Genomic DNA, 20716 nt, shown 5'->3' on the forward strand with positions numbered 1-20716 from the left:
GGAAGGACATATGAGGAAATCAAATGCAAGTGGAAAAAAAAGAAAAGGAAAATTTGTAACTGGAGTGAATACATAGACATAGATTAGGATTAAATCAGGGGCAGTGAAAATAATGGAAACTTGCAGAAAACCCCCTTTTCCACTTCCAATTTAGATTATACCAGAAAATTAGAAAAAAGCAAGGCAGCCAATTCATTTAATTAATGGAAGAAAGAGGAGACCAAAGTTTCCCTGGAAACTTTTCTTCTGTGCGTTTTCTTCTGTGCTTTCTCTGTTGGAGGAAAGCCTTGGTTTTTTCCTAAAGAGGTTGGGGTAAAATGAGATAAGCTTTGAAAGTTGCTGAAAGACAGGTGAGAAAGTTTGTGAGAACTGTATTGGCACTTTGTCATTTCCACTGTAGCAAACAAATACTGAGAGCTCCACACTTCTGAGCCAAAGTCTAGTTAATATCTTTGAGCACCTGTTTGCACAGTTATAAGAGCAGGGATATCAAATAAGAAGATTCAAACTACTGGAAAATGTTTTGGAAAATCTAACTGAATTTGCCATAACTCTGTTAAGCATATTTCTGGCATCAGGCTTGCCCAAGGACCAAGAAAAAATATCTTCAATGTCAGTAACTTGCAGTATATCACCCATTTCTTTTCATAACCAGATTCTGGGATTAAAAAAAAATAATTTCTTCTGATCTTACTAACAGGGAAAGGTGCTCAAATCATTGTTGAAAATAGTAAATCCTTTTTTTTTTGGAAAAAATAGCAGGAATAGCCACAGAGAATGAGAATATTCTTCCTTCTGCAAAGAGAAGTTACCACAGATAAAACTGTCCACACATGCCAGTAAAATGTCCCTTTGAACTGTGATGTAACTGTGATGATATTACTGAAATTGAAGGTTTTGGATGATTAGATTAATTTTGAGAAGACTGGTAGTAGTCTTGTTATCATGGCCTTCTTCATATGTAGATAAAGAACATTTGTCAGGAGAAAGTCATGTATTGGATTACCATTTCAACTGGAATAAACCTGTGACCTCAGGGCAAAAATTAATAAAAATTAGGAAAGCAGAGAAGATAAAATAATTTATTTCCTTAATGTTGAAACAGTTATGTTTTTCATATGTATTTTGTCCTTTTGTCTTTGTTTTTTCTCAATGTCAGTTTCAGAGTAATAATGAGCTCAAACAAAATATTTCAACTAGTCTGGTTTCCAGTAAATGTAGTAAGTGAAAAGAATCTAAGCCTAATTTTATCAGTAGTGTCTCATAAAATTATTAAATTCCCATAAAAATAAGTTCATTAGAATTTTAACTTTGGGACCAGGCAGTATTCTCAGTCCCATTCCATCTCAACTTTTTAAAATCAAAGTGCCTGAATCCTTCTCGAACCTCACAGTCTTCAATATGAAGGACAGCAGGTAGATCTGTCCTCTTAGAGTACAAGATCCATGTCATGTGTCATCTGTACTCTGATTTTTCCTTTTAGGTGTCAGCAGTACAGCAGTACTTTTCTTATGAAAAAACTTTTGATCAGAAAGTACTCCAAAAGTCTCCAGAACTCTGGAGCTATGTACTAATGGTATTTCCTCTCTATCTTTACATGCAAATTCACCAAAGCCATGTGACTAGCTTAATTCAATTTTTTTTCTACATTCCAGACTAGGTTCTCATAAATGAATTAGGTATACATTCAGTGTGTGTCTATTCCACAATGTGTTTGCATTCTGTATTGCCTATAAACATGGAGTAATTTTGCTGCGGTACACGACAGTAAGATAATATAAACATCAAGGTTGAGTTTATAATATATCTCAAGTAGGCACTATATTTATCGAATGGTGAAGATCTGAACTAGGAAATCTCTGTCCTTGGTCAGATTCCAAAGCCAGCTGGGCACAGTGCTGCTCAGCCTCGTGCCGAGGTCACCAAAGGTAACTGCTTTGGCAATGAAGTTGGACTAAATGATCTCCTGAGCCTTCTTCAACTGCAAGCATGTTGTTTTTCTGTGATACACTGTGGGCAAAGATGGTTAAAATCTCCTCTATTGAATTGGCTCAAATATCTGTCATTAAAAAAGGCCGAGTCCCCTGTTGCTGCTACCTGGCTATTCAGCAGATAAGCTGTTGGACAAAGGTCTCCCTTTTGTTGCTAAGAACCAGGTATGTGACTGGAAACGTTCCTTCTGATGGGATTACAACTCTGCCCAACATTATCAGGAGCCAGGACTCAGCTCTTCTGCTCCTTACTTGTCCCATATCCTGTAGTGGTCTGGGCTTTTATGCAGGGCCCTGTGTTGAATGACAAATAACAAGGTCAAATTTCTGCTCCTTAGCCCCATGATGAACTTCAGCTTAGCTGCCTATGACAGTAAGGCAACAGCAGGCTGGTTGTAGCTGTTGTTTCCATTCTGCTAAATTTTTGTAATTTAGATAGCAAATAATGATAACATTTACTATAGAGAAAAATGTTAATGTTATTTTACTCTTTAAAGCGTGGAGAACAAAATAAAACTGGATAAAATTAATGAGCTTTATGCTATGCTCAGTAAAGCTTTAACTAGGGTAAGGCTTAAAATTTTTTTGTTATCTTACTCTTTTGAGGATGCAGAAAAAAATAAAACTGGATTAAACTCATATGGATTATACCATGATTATTAAATCTCTAACTAAGTCAAGGCTTCAGTCATGACTTCAGTAATTAAGTACTCATCTTAATGGCCATAAAAAGGAGGGAAGAAACTATTTTCCCAACCATTTCTTCACATACTTGAATGTGGCAAGATCATTTTCACTCAAAGTCTCATAAAAATATAGCCTCTGGCAACAAGTTACATTCTTCGCCTGAAAGGATTTGGAATGATTGACAGAATTGACATGATCCATTCTTCATAAAATAATATGAAACAGTACTCACAGGCCCTATAACTACATCCACCTAGAGCAGGCTAAACCTCTCTATTTTTAATTATAACTGTCAGCTAAGCAAACAGAACAGTGAAATAAAAGCCTGAAAACTGATCTTTTCACGAGCTGTAACCTGAGAATGAGCTTAACTGTGTACTTTAATCAAACATTGCATAATAGAGCACATATTGAAGCTTAAGCAATATTTTAGATTAGTTATTTTATTTATGCATTACAGGATAAATATTGATTCTGGCTAGACTCCTGTGACATGAGGCCAAGTTAAAATGAATTATTTAAAGAGTATGCATCATAGAACAGACCAAAGTAGCATTTAGCCATGCATGCTAGGTACAAGTGTGGACAACAGAAGATCCGACATTTAGTGATAATTATTCAAAATTGTTTCCTAGACTCCTACCTGTCTCCTAAAGACATCTTGAATCTGGATGTTCTTGTATTTCACAGCCCTCTGGGAATTTATCTTCCATGAGACTGTTACTGCCCTTTGAAAGCGTCTTAAATTTAGGGCAGTGTCCTGCAGTAGGGTTTTGCTTCAACTGGTTACATACTTTTAGAATGTATCAAGAGCTATGACTTCTCTTACTTCTAGCATGGCAGATCTTCCCTTCATGAAGAAGGGCATGATCTTCAGGTATCATGCATAGCATGCCAGCTTGAGCCTCCTGGTTTATTTTTTAGCCTAATAAAAATGGTTGCCATAAACCAAACAGATGATGTTTGTGTGTGTCATCCCTAGATGCTGCTTCTGTTGTTGGTTGTGTCACTACACAGTAAAGCTACAATTTACTGTGGCTTTGCTTTTGTTTCATGGATTTCTAACATACTTCAGACCTGCCTTGCTACAAGGCTTGCTTCTGGAAGCAGGAGGCGGACCCTTAGCCATAATTTTGATGTTTACATCACTGAGTGGTATCATTTAGTCACCTACAGGTAACAGCTTTTTTTGATAATAAGTTGGGAATATTTTGTAACCACCAGTGTTTGCTTTACATATTAAGACACTACTGTAATGAACAGACTGGGCAGCTACTTACCTGACTGGCATAAATGTGGAAGAGTGATGGGTAGATGTTCCTGCCCTGGACTTTGGTCTTGGCTACTTTTTCCCTCCACTCAAATCTGCTCTGAAGTGAAAAATGAAGCACTGGTCCCAGACTTCTGAGACTTTTCACATGAGCAGTGCTGGGACCTCAAGGCGATTTGCTGTGCCATATGTATGGTAGATAGAAGTTTTCTGTGGGATGGATGTGTCTTTGCTCAGACTGTGGAAGTCTGCTGAGGTCTTCTCAGGGTGTTGGCCTCTGGGGCTTTCCTAGAGGCTCAGAAGAAACTTCCCAGATAAGCTTCAGCTATTCCTCCACAAGCACAGCCTGCCCAAGCACAGAAAGGTTTGTAACAGCAGCTCATGCTATGAGGTCGGTGTGCTGGCCTAAAGGACAGCTGTGCCTTCCCTGGGAGTGAAGGACATCTCTGCAGCCTAAGGAACCTGACAGAACTTGGCATGAACAATGCTCATGCAGTGACTGAGCAGCATCATTTTCCTCCAGACCAGCATTAAAGATTCTGAGACAAATATTTTTTCCCTGCTACTGGCTGCTGCAGACAAAGATGAGACATGGCTCTGAGCCTGATTATAGAAGGTCTGTCTTACACAAATGCTTTTGTCTTGTTGGTTCTCTCCATACAACGGGAGAGTGCTTCCAAGAAACCTGCCATGCATTTATGCAAGTATTCTTCTGCAAGAGTTAGTTCCCCATATAACAGATGACAGGTTTTGCTACCTGCGCTTTTCAGGTGTTGGATCAATATTTCTGTGGAGTAAATAAAGTTCACAAATGAATTAATTAAAGATTCAAGACTCATAAAAATACATATTCTTTTTAATAAAAGAGGGCTTTGATGTATAAAATCTATTGCCTCTCTCATGGGGGCATTTCTTCAGAGCAGCTCTTTACCCCTCTCTTCAAAGTTACGTTTTTCATTTGTCCCTCACCCTGCAATTTTCCAGCCTGACAGTATTCAAGTTTGAGGAAAAGGATATTTTTTGCATTTCTTCCTCTTCCCCAGTGTGCTTGTACTTGGTATGTGTCACCCTAGCTGGAGATCACTCTACTCTTACCCAAGTCAAGAGCTACTAAAGGTTGGTGAGAACTCAGCTGGGAAGTGTGGCAGTTAAGACCTAATTAGTGAAATATTTTCCCACTATAGTCTGGTCTGTGTATAAGGAGGCTTTCATGAAGGAGTTTTGCTATTTAACCTGAAATTCTTTGTATGATATAGTAATCATTCTTATCTGTGTCTCTTTCAGGTGAAATCCATTCGTAACCTTAAGTATGTCATCAGTTCATTGAAGAAAGGGATGATCCAGCAAAGCTAGTCTCGATGGCCTCTGGTCAGTGGCCTCACTCCTTCCTGAGGCTTTGAAGGACTCCAGTTACCAAGTAGCTTCTGCTGCTGGTCATGAGACAGAGACGAAGTGTGGGAACAACACTGGAATTAATGAAGAGTGAAAAATATACTAACTTGACACTCTACAGTAGCAGGAGCATTTTTGTTTTCTTGTTGCACTGACTTTTAGATCTCAGCAATTCTGATGCAGTCTGCACCTACAGCTGTTATACAATTGTTATATAAAATGGGAAATACAGTTTTCAAGCCATATGGTGAGACAGACTTGAAGCTGGACTGGACACAGGTGTCTGTGCTATCTTACTGTCATAAAGCACTCTTCCATTATTGGCTGGAAAAGAAAGGCCTGGAGGACTGAGCTTCAAAACCAGTTCCTAAGTGCTGTCCCTGGTACATCAAGGAAAATATCATCAGTTTAAGAATTCTGTAAAACAGGATGGTAAAAGCTGTGAGTAGTTAGGAGTTTTCTCAATAAATATCTGCATTCATTCTTCAAAGGCAGCAACTTTGGGGTTACTATGAAGCAGAAAAGCCATAAATGTTAGAAGAAAATTAATTAAATGAGATAAATTGCTCACTTGAAAAGAGACATAAATCTTTTTTCCAAACGATTTGTGGAAATTTGTTTCACGAACAGATTAGTGAGTCTGGTGAGCTGTGCTACTGCTGAATATTTTTATCTGTTTTGAATGTAAAATCTCTTCAACTTTATACAGTGAAGCAAATCTCCATATAGGGAATGGATTTTACCTAGGGAATATGGAAAGAAAGACAAAAGGTCATGCTAGGATCAAAAAGGTGAATGGTAAAGATGAGGGAGTCTTGAAATGAAGAAAGAAGTAATGTGAAATAGAAAGAAGGGAGAAAGTTTCATATTTTTCTGTCTGTGTTTTTCCTGAGATCAAAGGGTACTGTGTATTTTGAATAACTTGAAGCTATGAAAGTGCCTCAGATTGCAGATTTGAAGAGACAGTTGACCAGTATCAGGTACATCAAATGAAATATGAACACTGCTTTTCCCTCTGGAATTAATCTGGAGGTATTGAATGGAATCTAATTAGAAAAAGTGAGACACAAGCAATCCTGCTGGAGCTCAAACTAATTAATTGATTAAATGAATCAAACCTGCTGACCATATGAAAAAAAGAAGAGAAAAATCATGAGGGTATTAAAAACAAAAAGTGAGTTTTACATTTTTTTAAACTTTATGCTTAACATTTGACATTTGGCCCATGATGAATGCACCTAAGCAGAGTCCCTCAGCAGAGCACTCCTAGGAGACAGGCCAAGATCCAAGCAGACACACAAATGGACTCTTTGCTTGGTTCTGGGGATTGCCTGGGCACTGTAGAGGAATTTCAGCTAGTCTGGCACACACATCTTTGCTGAAATAATCTTCTGTATTCATTAGCAATGAATACAGAATGCAGAGTTTCCTCAGGGAGAAAATAAAGTGCAGAAATATCGCATTGTTATTGATGAGATGCTGCATGAAGCTGGGGAGGACACATGGACAGTTGTGAGATACCTGTATTTGAACTTGAAAAAAGACTTATTGGGAAGCTAGATACTGATACAGTAGCTTTGTTAGTCTGTGTCTTGCAGGGCTTGAATTGCCTGTTTGTCATCAGCTTTGCCTCTCAGGAAGTGGTTAGATGTCTTTGTATTGCGGTTGCCACCTGGTCCTTCTAGAAAAAATTGTTTGCTAAGACTCAGTGCTGCACAGTCACTGGAGTGAGCTTGTGTTTGTTAGAGGTGATGCTACGAAGAGAGCTATGTTGCTAAGTTTATCCTGAAGGCAGCAGAAAAGCAGTTACCACACAATGGTTATCATACCAGAGAGTGGTTAACCAGGTATTTCAAAGGAAGAGATGCTCAAAGTCTTGTTTCCCTCTCTGTTCCTTTACATCAACAGAGGTGTCCTGTTCCCTCCTCTCCATACCCTCTAAGGGTAGGTGCAACGGATGCCTCCTCCCAGTTTTTCTTCCAGCCCTTGTCTTTCTCTGCAACACACCACTGGTGCTTCAGAGGCAGCAGGAGGTGAAAGAATTGGGCCAAGATCATGGGCCAAGATCATAGGTGGTTATTGGTCATGCCCATCTTCCCGATAGCTAGGCAATTAGCATTTGAATTAGCCCCCAGGCCATTAGCTATCAATTCTTCTTTAAACTTTTTAAAGGATTGATTAACAGTGCCATGTCTGGAACTCAATAAAAGCCACTACAAAACATGTGCTGAGAAAAATCAGAGAACATTTTGGAGTTCTTTTTGCATGATTTTCTAGCCATAATACCATGATATTTGAATAAAACTAAATGTCTGATAATTCAAGTGGAAGAAATCCCAGTTCAAATAATGTCTTCAGAAAAGGAATTAAATTATCTTTGAGCATACTTAATTTTCACCTTATGCTTAAGACCCGAGATGCAAGAATATACCTACTGATGTCTTATGTGCTCTACTGAGCAAGTTGCATTGATAATCCTGATTTGTGCATTCAAATTCATATACTGAAAATTAAAATGTCTTTTTCATTTTCAAAAGAATGTGGCAGGACTAATTATTTTCATGCATCTGGATGACCTGTTTCAAATGCCTCTTTAATCAGCTTAATTTAGCATACTTTACATTTGCCTTTTATATTCAGCCTCATTTGTATTGCCACATTACACTTTGAATGATATAATTACTTCTGTACTAAAGGCTCCAGAGCTTTGATTATTTGAGGGGCATAGACCAGAATGGGATTAATGGCAGGTGTGAAGGTAAGAAGACATTACTGCATTGGCAAGAATCAGAAAGTCTTCCATGACATCACTGAGTGTTTTGTGACATTCTTCTTTGCTCCTTCCTCCCCTTCCTCTTTTAATGTCAAATTGTATAGATACATGATGAGGCAACAGATGATTTCTTGAGGTCCCTGGCTTGGCTCCTCACATTTATTGATGAAGTTCTAGCCAGAGACTTCCAGCTTTAAAATCAATTTTACCAAAATAGTTGGGGAAGATCTGATAAAAAAAAAAAAAAAAACCAAGGAAATAAATTTTTGTGGTTTGTCAGGGTTAAATCCCAGCCAGCAGCTAAGTACCATGCAACTTCTCACTCAGATCATCACCCTCCTCTTCTACTGGTGACATGGGGAGGAGAATCAGATAGAAGTTAAACCTGTGTGTTAAGAACAATTCAATAACTGAAATAAACTATAATAAAAACAAAATAATATTATTCATAACAACTAATAATAATTCTGAAAAGAAAAATAGAATAAAGCCCAGGAGAAACAAGGGCTGCACAACACGATTTCTCACCAGCCACTGCCCAATGCCCATTCCATCCCTGAGCAGTGATCAGCCCCTCCTGGCCAACTCTCCCAGTTCATTTACTGGGCAGGACACTCTCTGGGCTATGGAGTGTCCCTTTAGCCAGTCTGGGTCAGCTGTCCTGGCTGTGCTCCCTCCCAGCTCCTCGTGCACCTGCTGGCTGGCAGAGCACGGGAAACTGAAAAGTCCTTGGCTTGGGGTGAGCACTAACAGCAACAACTAAAACATCAGTGTGTTATCAACATTATTCTCATTCTGAATCCAAAACACAGCACTCTACCAGCTACTGGGAAGAAAATTAACTCTGTAGTCATTGAGACCAGATAATGGTTAGGGAATTTGTTGACATATATCTGATATTTTTAGGTTAGTATAAGATTATTTTTCCAGCATTGTCTGTCATGACATTATCTGTATTTACTGGCCTACTCTTTCATACTATCTTGTGTAGTATTTATGGGAGGGAGAGGGCAGTTAGCCATTGCAACTTTGGCAACTAACCAATACATTAAAAGAGATTATGAAAGCTGTGGAAAATTGCTTATTTCCTACCTTGTTCTAGAGTGGAGATTACAAGAATGGAAACTCTCCAAAAACAGCAAAGCTGAGCCTCAAAAAACAGCTGTCGAGAGGAAAGTTAAGAAGAGACGTGGGAAATTTTGGGTAGCAGAAGGAGCAGAATATGCGTCCATAGACAAACTATAGTGGAGTAATCTGATATGATGACAAGCTTTGATCTGATCAGGGAAAGGGACCAGCATGAAGAAGAATCTACTATTCTAGAGGAAAAGAAAAGATGAAGGAGGATCCTAGAAAAGTTTACAACACATTAGTTCCCTGGCCCAAAGGGTCTTTTAGAGAAGTCAAGAAAATCCACCCTGATCTGGTACTGAGGATTAGCTATTTTTCATCCCTGTAGCAGTACTTTCTATATGGTAAAGTCAACATTATGCATGATGCTAAAAGATCCTTCCTTCCTTCCTTCCTTCCTTCCTTCCTTCCTTCCTTCCTTCCTTCCTTCCTTCCTTCCTTCCTTCCTTCCTTCCTTCCTTCCTTCCTTCCGACACTTCCTTCCTTCCGACACTTCCTTCCTTCCGACACTTCCTTCCTTCCGACACTTCCTTCCTTCCGACACTTCCTTCCTTCCGACACTTCCTTCCTTCCTTCCGACACTTCCTTCCGACACTTCCTTCCTTCCTTCCTTCCTTCCTTCCTTCCTTCCTTCCTTCCTTCCTTCCTTCCTTCCTTCCTTCCTTCCTTCCTTCCTTCCTTCCTTCCTTCCTTCCTTCCTTCCTTCCTTCCTTCCTTCCTTCCTTCCTTCCGACACTTCCTTCCTTCCTTCCGACACTTCCTTCCTTCCTTCCTTCCTTCCTTCCTTCCTTCCTTCCTTCCTTCCTTCCTTCCTTCCTTCCTTCCTTCCTTCCTTCCTTCCTTCCTTCCTTCCTTCCTTCCTTCCTTCCTTCCTTCCTTCCTTCCTTCCTTCCTTCCTTCCTTCCTTCCTTCCTTCCTTCCGACACTTCCTTCCTTCCTTCCTTCCTTCCTTCCTTCCTTCCTTCCTTCCTTCCTTCCTTCCTTCCTTCCTTCCTTCCTTCCTTCCTTCCTTCCTTCCTTCCTTCCTTCCTTCCTTCCTTCCTTCCTTCCTTCCTTCCTTCCTTCCGACCCTTCCTTCCGACACTTCCTTCCGACACTTCCTTCCGACACTTCCTTCCTTCCTTCCTTCCTTCCTTCCTTCCTTCCTTCCTTCCTTCCTTCCTTCCTTCCTTCCTTCCTTCCTTCCTTCCTTCCTTCCTTCCTTCCTTCCTTCCTTCCTTCCTTCCTTCCTTCCTTCCTTCCTTCCTTCCTTCCTTCCTTCCTTCCTTCCTTCCGACACTTCCTTCCGACACTTCCTTCCGACACTTCCTTCCGACACTTCCTTCCGACACTTCCTTCCGACACTTCCTTCCGACACTTCCTTCCGACACTTCCTTCCTTCCGACACTTCCGACACTTCCGACACTTCCGACACTTCCGACACTTCCGACACTTCCGACACTTCCTTCCGACTGCTCAGGTGCCATGGCAGATGTCTGTATCAAAGGCTCACCTTATGAAATCTGATCCTTCTCCGTTTTTTCATCAAGAAATATAACTACCCTAAAAACCCCTCCTCATTACTTATGTCTCCTAATTATTTTTTCCTCCACAAATACAGGGTTTGGCTTTTTATTTTTTTTCTGGTTCATGAGAATAAAATATTCTTCCCAGGAATAATTGGCCTGACTGCCCTTTCTTGCAAAAATACACTGGAAATCCTCGGAAGGTTTCTCTGGAATACTTTTCCAGAGAAAAGTATTTTGGAAACCCTACTCTAACACGATGCTATTGCATGACATGACACTCATAATTTACAGGTCATTTTCCCTCTTTTTCCACAATTAGGGATGACTGTCCCAACTAATTCTTATGCCAACAGGTAAAAATGCTTACTAAACACATTTTCTTATCTTTAGTCCAGGACATGAGGTTCAATGCCAAGGGAAGATAAAGAAGAAAAATTAAGTAAGCTGCTTTTTGCTTTGCTAGGGTGGCTAGCTGCACATGAAGAATCAGCACAAGTGCTATTTCATAGGACAGCAACTTTTAGCTGATGTCAGTCAAATAAATGGTGCAGGTGGTGCCAACTTTGTGCCCTTTGGCACTCGTCTTTGATCAGATGGACCAGGCCATGTGATATCCACTGGTTTCAGATTATGCCTGTACATAGTTAGCCTTTCTGTGCTGACAATATTTTACAGAAAGCAGGGAGATGAAGGGAAAAGCGAAAGATTTTGTATGGACTGGGAAAAGTAGATGTAAAAATGCAGGGCTAGATCATCCCATGAGCACTGCATTACGGCTCAGGGACCAGGGAGAGCCCTGGATCTCTCTTGAATCCCTGGGGGAGAGCAAATGGCAAATGCATGCAGGTATGTAGTTGCTGGTCCCCTTCCTTCCAGGGCCCAACAGGCAGCAGTCAAGAGATGGAGATAAGAAAGGATGGCATGTAAATTCTTGGCATACATTTTGAGGGAGAAATATTTTCTCATTTTTTGTGACACATCAATCCTTTTGCCAGAGACTTAAATATTGAACCTGAGCCTAAAGCCAGTTCCTTTACTGGGGTCACTGCAGTCAGCAGCTCATCATGTGAAGTGCAGGATAAACACTACTCACTGTAGCTCAGGTTATATTTTCACCACCTCCCTAAGCACTGATCAGTTGTTAAACAATGACTGAGCTCATTAAAGAAATGTAGAAATGAGTAATTTTTGTGTAAGCACCAGGAAAACAGGCCTCTGTAGTGCAGTCTGACGAGTGGCCCAAGAGTGCCTGTGCCCCTGTGCCCTCCTGGGCTCCAGCGGCCGGGAGCAGCCGGCCACACTCACAGGAGTGTCCTCAGCTCAGTCTCTAGTGCACTGAACACCTCTCCCAGTCCCAACACATTTTATCTAACTTTGGTGAGAATGATGAGTGATATAATACAGAAAAAAAAGAAAATCCCAGCATTGAGTGTTGGAAAAAGATGAACTGCTTTGAGGATTTTGATCATGACATTTCAATTCCAATCTGCATTCTATTCTATCTAACTGCATGTCATTCTATTTTCTTATATTCTGTTTATAAACTCTGAGTTGTAATCACAGAATTATTAGCATGATGCCTGAAAATTTTCTAAGTCATTTTCCTAGAATGCAATTGCATTTGTCTGCTTATCTTGTTAGTTTATGTTCAACTTCTATTGATTTCAAAGGTTCATATTGCATAAGGTCTTTGACTGCTACTGCATATTTTACAGCTTCAGAAAGAGGTAAGTTCTTGTTCATAGGGTCAAGAAAAAAAAAAAAAGAACTAACCAAGCACCATTTAAATGACAATCTGTGGGTTTCTCCTTCTACACAGCAGTTCATTCAGTGACAGAGAGAGAAGAAGAATGGAAAAGTCCAGGAAAACAGTTTTTGATTTCCTAGATGAGAATGATGAGTGATATAGTAAAGAAAAAAAGAAAATACTAGCAGCAAGTACTGGAAAGAGATGAGCTGCCTTGAGGATTTTCATCATGATATTTCAATTCCAATCTGCAATTCCTGTCATTCTATTTTGTTCTATTCTGTTTCTAAACTCTGTGTTGTAATCACAGAATTTTAGGCATGATGTTTAGAAATTATCTAAGCCCTTTATCCTAGAATGTAATTGCATTTGTCTGCTTATCTTCTTAGTTTATGTTCAACTTCTATTGATTTCAAAGGTCTTTGACTGTAGCTGTATATATCTTTACAGGTTCAGAAACAGGTAAGTTTATTGCTCATAGGGTTAAGAAAAAAAAATAACAAACCAAGCACCTATTAAAGGACAATCTGTGGGTTTCTCCTTCTACACAGCATTTCACACTGTGACAGAGCCTGTGTCTGAGTGAGAGAAAGAAGAAGAATGGAGAAGTCCAGGAAAATATTTATTGGTTTGCTAGATAAGGCAGTGGCAGCTGCCAGCTCCATGCGTCGTGATGAACTGCTCTTTTCTTACAAGGGAATTCTCTACCCTACTACTCTTTGCAGTCCTGAAATTTTCAAAGCCTTGGAGTCCTTTGAAGCCAGAAAGGATGATGTAATTTTGGCAGGATACCCTAAATCTGGTGAATATATTTTAATTCTTTTTATAAACAAGGTTCTGTAATAGCAAGTAACAAGGTTTGTACTAAATATATGAAATATATATGATATGATACATAACTTATGCTAAATAATTGTATTTAGAATGTTCACCAATATTTTAAAACTGATTTCATTCTCCAAAAGCTCCAGAAATTGTTTACGAATATTTGACATAGGAAATTTTCCATTAGACTGTGAAAAACATTCTGGTTTTCTTTCCTATAGCATCAGATGGTTTTTGTTATTTTTACTTTTATAGTCATGAAGGTAAATGCACAAATTGGAGAGAATCAAAATACAGTTTTTTACACCAAAGGTAACTAGATCGCCTGATATTCCATGATCTACTCAGTTAAGAGTTTTATATTTTTACAATGAAGCCCTTGGTACCTTCAAATGGTATATTCAATATTCTTTAGTTTATTTCACATAGATGTAAGGAAATAGCTATCAAAAATACTTTTGTAGTCCTTGAAGTGATTACATTGTTTTTTAAGTATTCTTTAAGGAAAATCAAGAGGACATCTTTCCTAGGGTTGCAAGTTTACCCTACCTATTTCCTCAATCTGCCTCAAAGCACTGGTCCACATGAAATTCAAAAATTTGGATTAGCTGTGCCTCAGACACACTTTAATCTTGGTGTTTCTCTCTTACAGCAATTGGTTCACACTGCTTTACAGTGGATAGTCACAGCTGAGAGGATTGTGAAGTTTTTGCTTTTTTATTGAACTTTCTTTTTGAAGAAATGTTATGCACTGGATTGCACTGGCTAAGACTACAGTGAGAAAGATGTAGGCACCCAGTGTCCAGAAGTCAGGAAATGGTTAATTAGGAATGGGAGATCTCTGCAGGCTTTTTGTTATCTTTTGAAGAAAAAGATACTAAATGTGTCTGGAAAATGTCACTTCAGAGGGTTTTTCCTATTGTTAAAGAAAATGAGTGCAAAATTTTTTGATCTAGTTCTGCTCCTGTCTTGAAGTGCAGTGACCCATCTTTCTTCCAAAGATAATCCAGTAAACCAGAAAACTCTTAATACATTATGTTTTTGAGTACAGGTTCATCACCCCAGTCTCCCTTATATGTCTCACAATAAATTTATTACATTAAGGTGGGTTTTCCTTGTTGAATCTCTGTGGTTCTTCTCCCTGATTAGTCAGTTTACAGTATACAAGTTAGTTTACAGTGTACTGAAGTGTTCAAGTTGGAGAAATATCTCCTTATGAGGAGCAAAGGTAGGATCCTGGGTGGTGGTTGACCAGACAGTCAACTGTGATTGTATGACATGAGAGGAGACCAGGTAACTCACCTGGTAGTACTAGCACCTCTTGACTTCCCTGGTAAATCCATTTCTGTCCATTCCAAATGTTTTATTGTACTTTTCTTCTTTCAGGCACAAACTGGCTAAGTCAAATCTTAACTGATCTGATAGCCATATCTCAAAAGAAAACACCAGGTAGTGAAAGCAGCGTGAATGCTGAAGAACCAGAAGAATTCCCCTACCTCGAAGTTGGAGATGCTGAGAAATATGAGGTGGGAACAGAATATGTATGGAAATGATCAACATTATGCGCTTCAAATACTGAGTATATGAAGTATGATCTATTCTATTGTTTCATATGAACTTTACCACTCCTCTTTATGTGGCATCTGGTCAGGATTAATTTACCCGGGACTGTCAAATACTGAACACATACAAATAAACAGACACTTCATTGGGACTGAGAGGAGGACATACCCATGAGATACATATAAACTTCAGAAATTCAACATAGCATCTTTTGTATTTAAGAAGAGCTTCATGAAGTGTCAAATCATGTAATATTAGCATTTGTCTCTTCTACTAGCTCTTCCTCCTCCTCCTCCCCTCTCTCAGTCCTTGAGATGCTTCAGCTTTCAGAGACAGCTAATCTGTACCCCACCTCTAGGTTTGATCCCTTGTCTACCAGACCTGAGGAGAATTATCACTGAAGAGAACAAACAATGGATAGTCCTTTCTCCAATTGCTCATAGGCTTTTGAAGATTAGAGCTACTCAGAGCAGCCCACTAGTATCCCAGGACAACACTGACTAAATAACAAAATAACCCCACTTCAATCAGCCAATAACTGTAGATAAGTTCATCAATGCCACATTTCAGCACAGTTTAATGAAAAGAATACTTGTACTAACTGACCTTTCCACTTTCTTCTTTCCAATTCTTCAAGCGAATGACCAAATTACCTTCTCCAAGATTTATAGTTACTCATCTCCGTGCTGAAAATCTTCCCAAATCTATCTTCCAAAACAATGCCAAGGTGAGTGCTGATTGTAATGTATTAAAGCAAACAATTCAACGGATTTATTTTTTAAAGAGCCAATGTAGTGCTTTCTTGCCAATATTCAGAATCACACTTTTTTACACAAGTGTTTAGCCTGGCCATTTCTACGTGTTTAAGGCTCTACATATTTAAGAACTGCCATTCACCTCACTTAACCACAGTTTGCCCTTATTTGCCCCTTTGCGACAGTTTCCACAAGAGAGTTGCAGTATTTAAACAAATCCTCCAGAGACAAAATGGATTTTGATGTGATTTCCTGTGGGAGCAATTTTATGGCATTGTTCAATGTGTCAAATTTCCATGAGAATTTATATTTTTGTGAGTTTTCCACTTAAATGATGAACTATGCTTGTATTGAGCAAAACATACTTAGATTCTGCAAAAATAATTTGGTTAATCAGTTAAAGATAATAATTATAGGCAACCATCTTCTTATGGTACCAAAGCAAAATTAATTGCTGCATTTCCGGATCTGGGAATGAAACTGCTACTTCTTGCAGGAGCACACAAGGCATTAGAAATCCCCAACTGCAGTTATAAAGTATATTATTGTTATTTCTTTTTTTGTGCTGTAGTCTACCCTGTCTTTCTCTATAAATAGTAATACAATTATTTTCTAGATATTGTTACTGATTCGTAATCCAAAAGATGTTGCTACATCTTTCTACCACTTTTGCAATGGCCTGACTGCTCTTCCCTCCTATGAGACCTGGGATGATTTCTTCACAGATTTCATGACAAAGAAAAGTACAGTATAATTTTTTATCTGTTTCAATTGTCCAATGATTTCTTGTTGTGTTAAAACCTTTGTTCTTTGGTAAATCAGCTTCTCTAGGAATTTTTAGTTTACAGTACAAACCAGAGATTAAACACTGAGAGTTAGAATTCTGAAATTTTCCATGCTTGCCTTACTGCTTGAGGATAAATATTTGTCAAAACACTTCACTTCCACAGGCTTTTAAAATTTGTACAAACTGGTATTTTTCCTGGAAGAGGTAGTTCTTCCTTATCTCTGTCTTGGGTCCCCTCTATCCCCTGCCCTCCTATGTCCATCATGTTCTGTCCATGGAACTCTATAATCACCTCCAAGACAAATTGGATGAAAGGAATTATTTGGACTAAGTCTAGTGCATTAAAAAGGGGACAAATTCTAATGAATTTTTAAAAAGTAATAGCACTAGTTTAAAGTTATGAGTTTTAGGTAGCACATGTCCAGCAGAAGAGTGGTTCAACAGGGTTTTAGACTGGATTAAGGGAATCTTACAAGATGGTCTGCAAGATGATAGCTTTTCTGGTGCACTCAAAGCTGTCTTGAAATGTTAACAAGTTTTATTTTCTGAATTCCAAATGGTATCATATACCTAAGACTGGAGCACAACTGATAATTCCCACAGAAGGGTGTGAACTTTGTCATAAACCTGATTAATAAAGCCCTTGGCTGACACAACTTAATGAGCAAAACTTGCATAATCTAAATTTATTCTTAATCTTTGGATCCTTTTGCTTTATTTAGTGGCCTGGGGATGCTATTTTGAATACCTCTCTGAATGGAACAAATATGCTGACAAAGAAAATGTTATGACAATAACTTATGAAGAGGTAAAAGAGGTAAGGGTTTCAATATTTACAAATACTTTATACTTGAAGGGATTTTTTTTTTTAACTAATATACCCTTATATGAATGCAGGGCATCCAAGGTGTGTGAGACAGATTCTTCTTTTAAGAATCTGTTTTAAAGGGAAAAAGTGCTGAAATTCAAACATAAAGGCCCTCTTAAAATTTGGCTTGTGCAAATGATTCTTGTTTTTTATTTATCTGTAAGTCTGGATATGGCACTCAATACCATGGTTTAGTTGAGGTGTTAGAGCATGGGTTGGACTCAATGATCTCTAAGGTGTCTTCAAACCCAGTCATTCTGTGAATTCTGTAATATAAGCCCAAATAATTGTAAATCTAAATCAACAGTAATCAATCTTTGGGAAGGAGCTCTTGTGTTTTCAGCATGGTTTATTTTACACAACTGTAAATGATATATAATATTTTGTTATCTACAGGAAGGCAGCTCATGTCTCCTCCAAAATAATTAAGGAGAAGAGAAACATTATGACCCAGCCTAGTCCTAGAGAGCTCTGTGAATATGATATGTATGCAGCCAGCAGAGAAATATAGGGAAGTGCAAACACCTTGGAAAGCAGTCATTTGTTTGAAAGTCATGCCATATGTTACATTGCTCTTTCCAGAATCCTGCCCTGAGTGTGAAAAACATAGCCACGTTCTTTGGAATTCCTCTGACTGAGGAACAGCTCCAGCTGGTGGTAGACAGGAGCAGCTTCCAGTCCATGAAGAAAAAATCAGACAAGACCCATGGGTCATTTGGCAATGTTCTCTTTCGCAAAGGTAGGAAGCTCCAAGGGGCTCATAGATAGAAATGTGCCACTCTCTGGGACTTGGGCCATTGTCTGGTTCCTTTTCCTGCACTCACGTTACAATTGTAAGGTAGTGTCAAGCAGGTGATCACTGCTTTGCTTGAGAAGAGTATCCAAGGAGGGCTGGTGAGGAAGATGCACAGCAAGGGTCTCACAGCAGAGCCACTCTTGGCTGCTCACAGGTGGCTGGCAGGAAGAGGACCTGTCATGTGTCTGAATTCCTCTCCCCCTCTGTGCCTGGATCACCAAGTGCCCAGCCTTTGGAGCTGGCAGCACTGGGCCAAACTCAGCCTGAGTGGAGGGACCACACGTTGTAGGAGAGTATGGGAACCTTCTGAGATGGCCACTGCCAAATTCCTGTTCACTCTTACACACTAGAACTAAGTCAAGCTAGCAAGAATCCAGGTGGACACAAGAGAGGGAAGAAAAGGGAGTAACCTTTGCAGTGTAGTGGGGGGCACATGGACATGAGAAGTGCATCATGCCTGTCAGAATATATTTCTGCATTTTACATTAAAGAAATGACTACTTAAACCTGAAGCTGCTGAAGGAGCAGAAAGTCAGCTCTGCCTGCTGGCTGATGATTATTAATTGATTCTTCATGATCTTCTCCTTTTCCAGCCATAGCTGTCTAGAGGAGAGAGATGGAGTGAAACAGGATTTTAGGCTGCCTTTTTGAACAAAGTCACGTAAAGAGGAGTTTGTTCTTTTACATTGTAGGAAAAGATGATTCACATATCTATATAACTCCACCGATTGCACAAAATTACATTGGTATAGAAAAATGTTTAATCTGGAAAATGGATCAACACAATTTAGTGCACAATGCAATAAAAATGACAGCTGTATAGAAAAAAAAATGAAATATCTTGATTTTTATAAGTCTGTTCCTGCTTCTTTGAAGGTGGTGTAAGTGACTGGAAGAATCTTTTCACTGAAGATCAGAATGAGAAAATGGACAAAGCATTTGAAGGACATATAGCAGGAACGAAACTTGGGAAAAAGTTGAAGTATGACTTGTACTGCAAAGCCTGAAGACAAATGAAATAAGGTTAGAATAAGAACTTTGCAAGGCAGACTCAGACCATCTGAATGCTTTACACTGGAAACCTAGATCAAAGGATCTAAGCACCTTAGAATTGCTGAAATAGGCATTACTGCAGACTTTACAGTGACACTGATGAGTGATGAGCATTTTGTTTTAGTGTGAGATCTTTGGCTACATCCATTTCCTGAAGAAGATGTCAACTAATCATATTTACAAAAACTCAACAGCCCTTTTCCAGCTGTCACCTGGAAGGAAATGCCTCTTTTCTTTCTAGACAAATTCTATCTCTATAGATGATTTCTAATTATTTAGTATGCAGATTATTTTTTCTTCAAAAATGTTTCCAATCAGTCAACATCTTCACAGAAAATATCACTGGCCAAAATAGGGATATGACAGAAGCTTTATGACAAACAACATCATCCATGAATTTGGCACATATTGAATCAAAGCTAGAGAAAGCTGAAAGAAGGGGGAAATAGATCAGCATCCTTAAGGCTCTTCATCTTTCTAAATGCAAAATACCAAGATGGATTTCAGATTATGGGCTGAAGTTAACAGGCAAGATTCACTTGGAGGCACTTCTTTCTAGAGAATCACAGAGCAGCCCAGGTTGGAAGAGACTTTGAAAAATCATCTGGTACAACCTTTCATGGGAAAGGGAGCCTGGAAGAGATTCTATCTGGATATCATATCTTGAAAACCTCCAGTGATGAGCATTCTACCACATTGCTGGAGGTTTTCTTCCAGCAACTGGTTGTTCTTGCTGTAAAGAACTTACTTCATTTATCAAGATTAAACATCCCCTATTGAAACTTGACCTCACTGCCTCCTTTCCTCTCCATGTGGTGTCTGGTGAATAGCGAGCCTTTATCCTCTTGGTAGCCGCCCTTTAAGCACTAGAAACTGTGTTGAGGTTGACCTTGAAGTGTCTCAACTTTTTGGTCTTCCCTTGGAACCTCCCTGCTTTCTTTGTGTCGTTCTTGAAAATGTCTCCACTGAGACAGTGGTGTTCTCAAGAGTGATGGTGTGAGACATTGCTCTACCCAGATCTCTTGTACTGACATTGGGATTTGCCTCTCTAGACAGAGTATTTCAGATTTTTCCAGGGACCTGTTCTGGAAACATAAGGCAACATGAGGTCCTCTAAATACAATTGAATTAAAACCAGGAAAAGCCCCAGCCAACATATAGATCCATCCCCTGGGCAGATAAAATGTAAACATAAAAGATAGAGTTGGCAGGAATGAAATATTGAAAGATTTTTGTTTCATTCTTCAAAAGCTGGTTGATTCTGCTTGGACATAAGTGGACATGCAGAGTTTTGTAAAGAAATTGAAATGCTAGAAGTAAGACTTAGAATATTTAGAAAAGAAATGAAAGGATTCAAAAGCAGAGCAGCAGAAAATCCTGCGGCAAGGCATGTTTGAACAACTGCAAGTCATCTCGAAGCAAGCAGAAAGGTACCAGATTCCTGGAGGAGAATATACAAAACTTCAGTGTTTAAAAACTAGAGAAGGAAGAACCAGTATAGAACAGTCACCTTAACTTGATACTTAGGAATGTAGTAGCAAAAATGACAAAGCAACTGACCGTGGAACAT

The 20716-nt window shown here is 39.1% G+C and overlaps 1 protein-coding gene across 2 annotated transcripts; it reads left to right on the plus strand.

The window, feature by feature from the left end:
- Positions 1-12457: 12457 nt before the first annotated feature.
- LOC132071615 (sulfotransferase 6B1-like) lies at positions 12458-19933 on the plus strand. Of its 2 annotated transcripts, none has more exons than XM_059469285.1 (8): positions 12458-12479; positions 13051-13301; positions 14711-14850; positions 15525-15614; positions 16259-16385; positions 17152-17246; positions 17880-18036; positions 18970-19933. In XM_059469285.1, the coding sequence occupies exons 2-8, from the start codon at positions 13100-13102 to the stop codon at positions 19098-19100; spliced, it is 942 nt and encodes a 313-aa protein (XP_059325268.1). In that variant the 5' UTR covers positions 12458-12479; positions 13051-13099; the 3' UTR covers positions 19101-19933. The 2 variants fall into 2 exon arrangements, with proteins under 2 accessions (XP_059325268.1, XP_059325267.1); XM_059469284.1 differs by lacking the exon at positions 12458-12479 and adding an exon at positions 12604-12961.
- Positions 19934-20716: the final 783 nt, after the last annotated feature.

This window comes from Ammospiza nelsoni, chromosome 3, assembly GCF_027579445.1.
Source record: "Ammospiza nelsoni isolate bAmmNel1 chromosome 3, bAmmNel1.pri, whole genome shotgun sequence".
Classification (NCBI taxonomy): Eukaryota; Metazoa; Chordata; class Aves; order Passeriformes; family Passerellidae; genus Ammospiza; species Ammospiza nelsoni.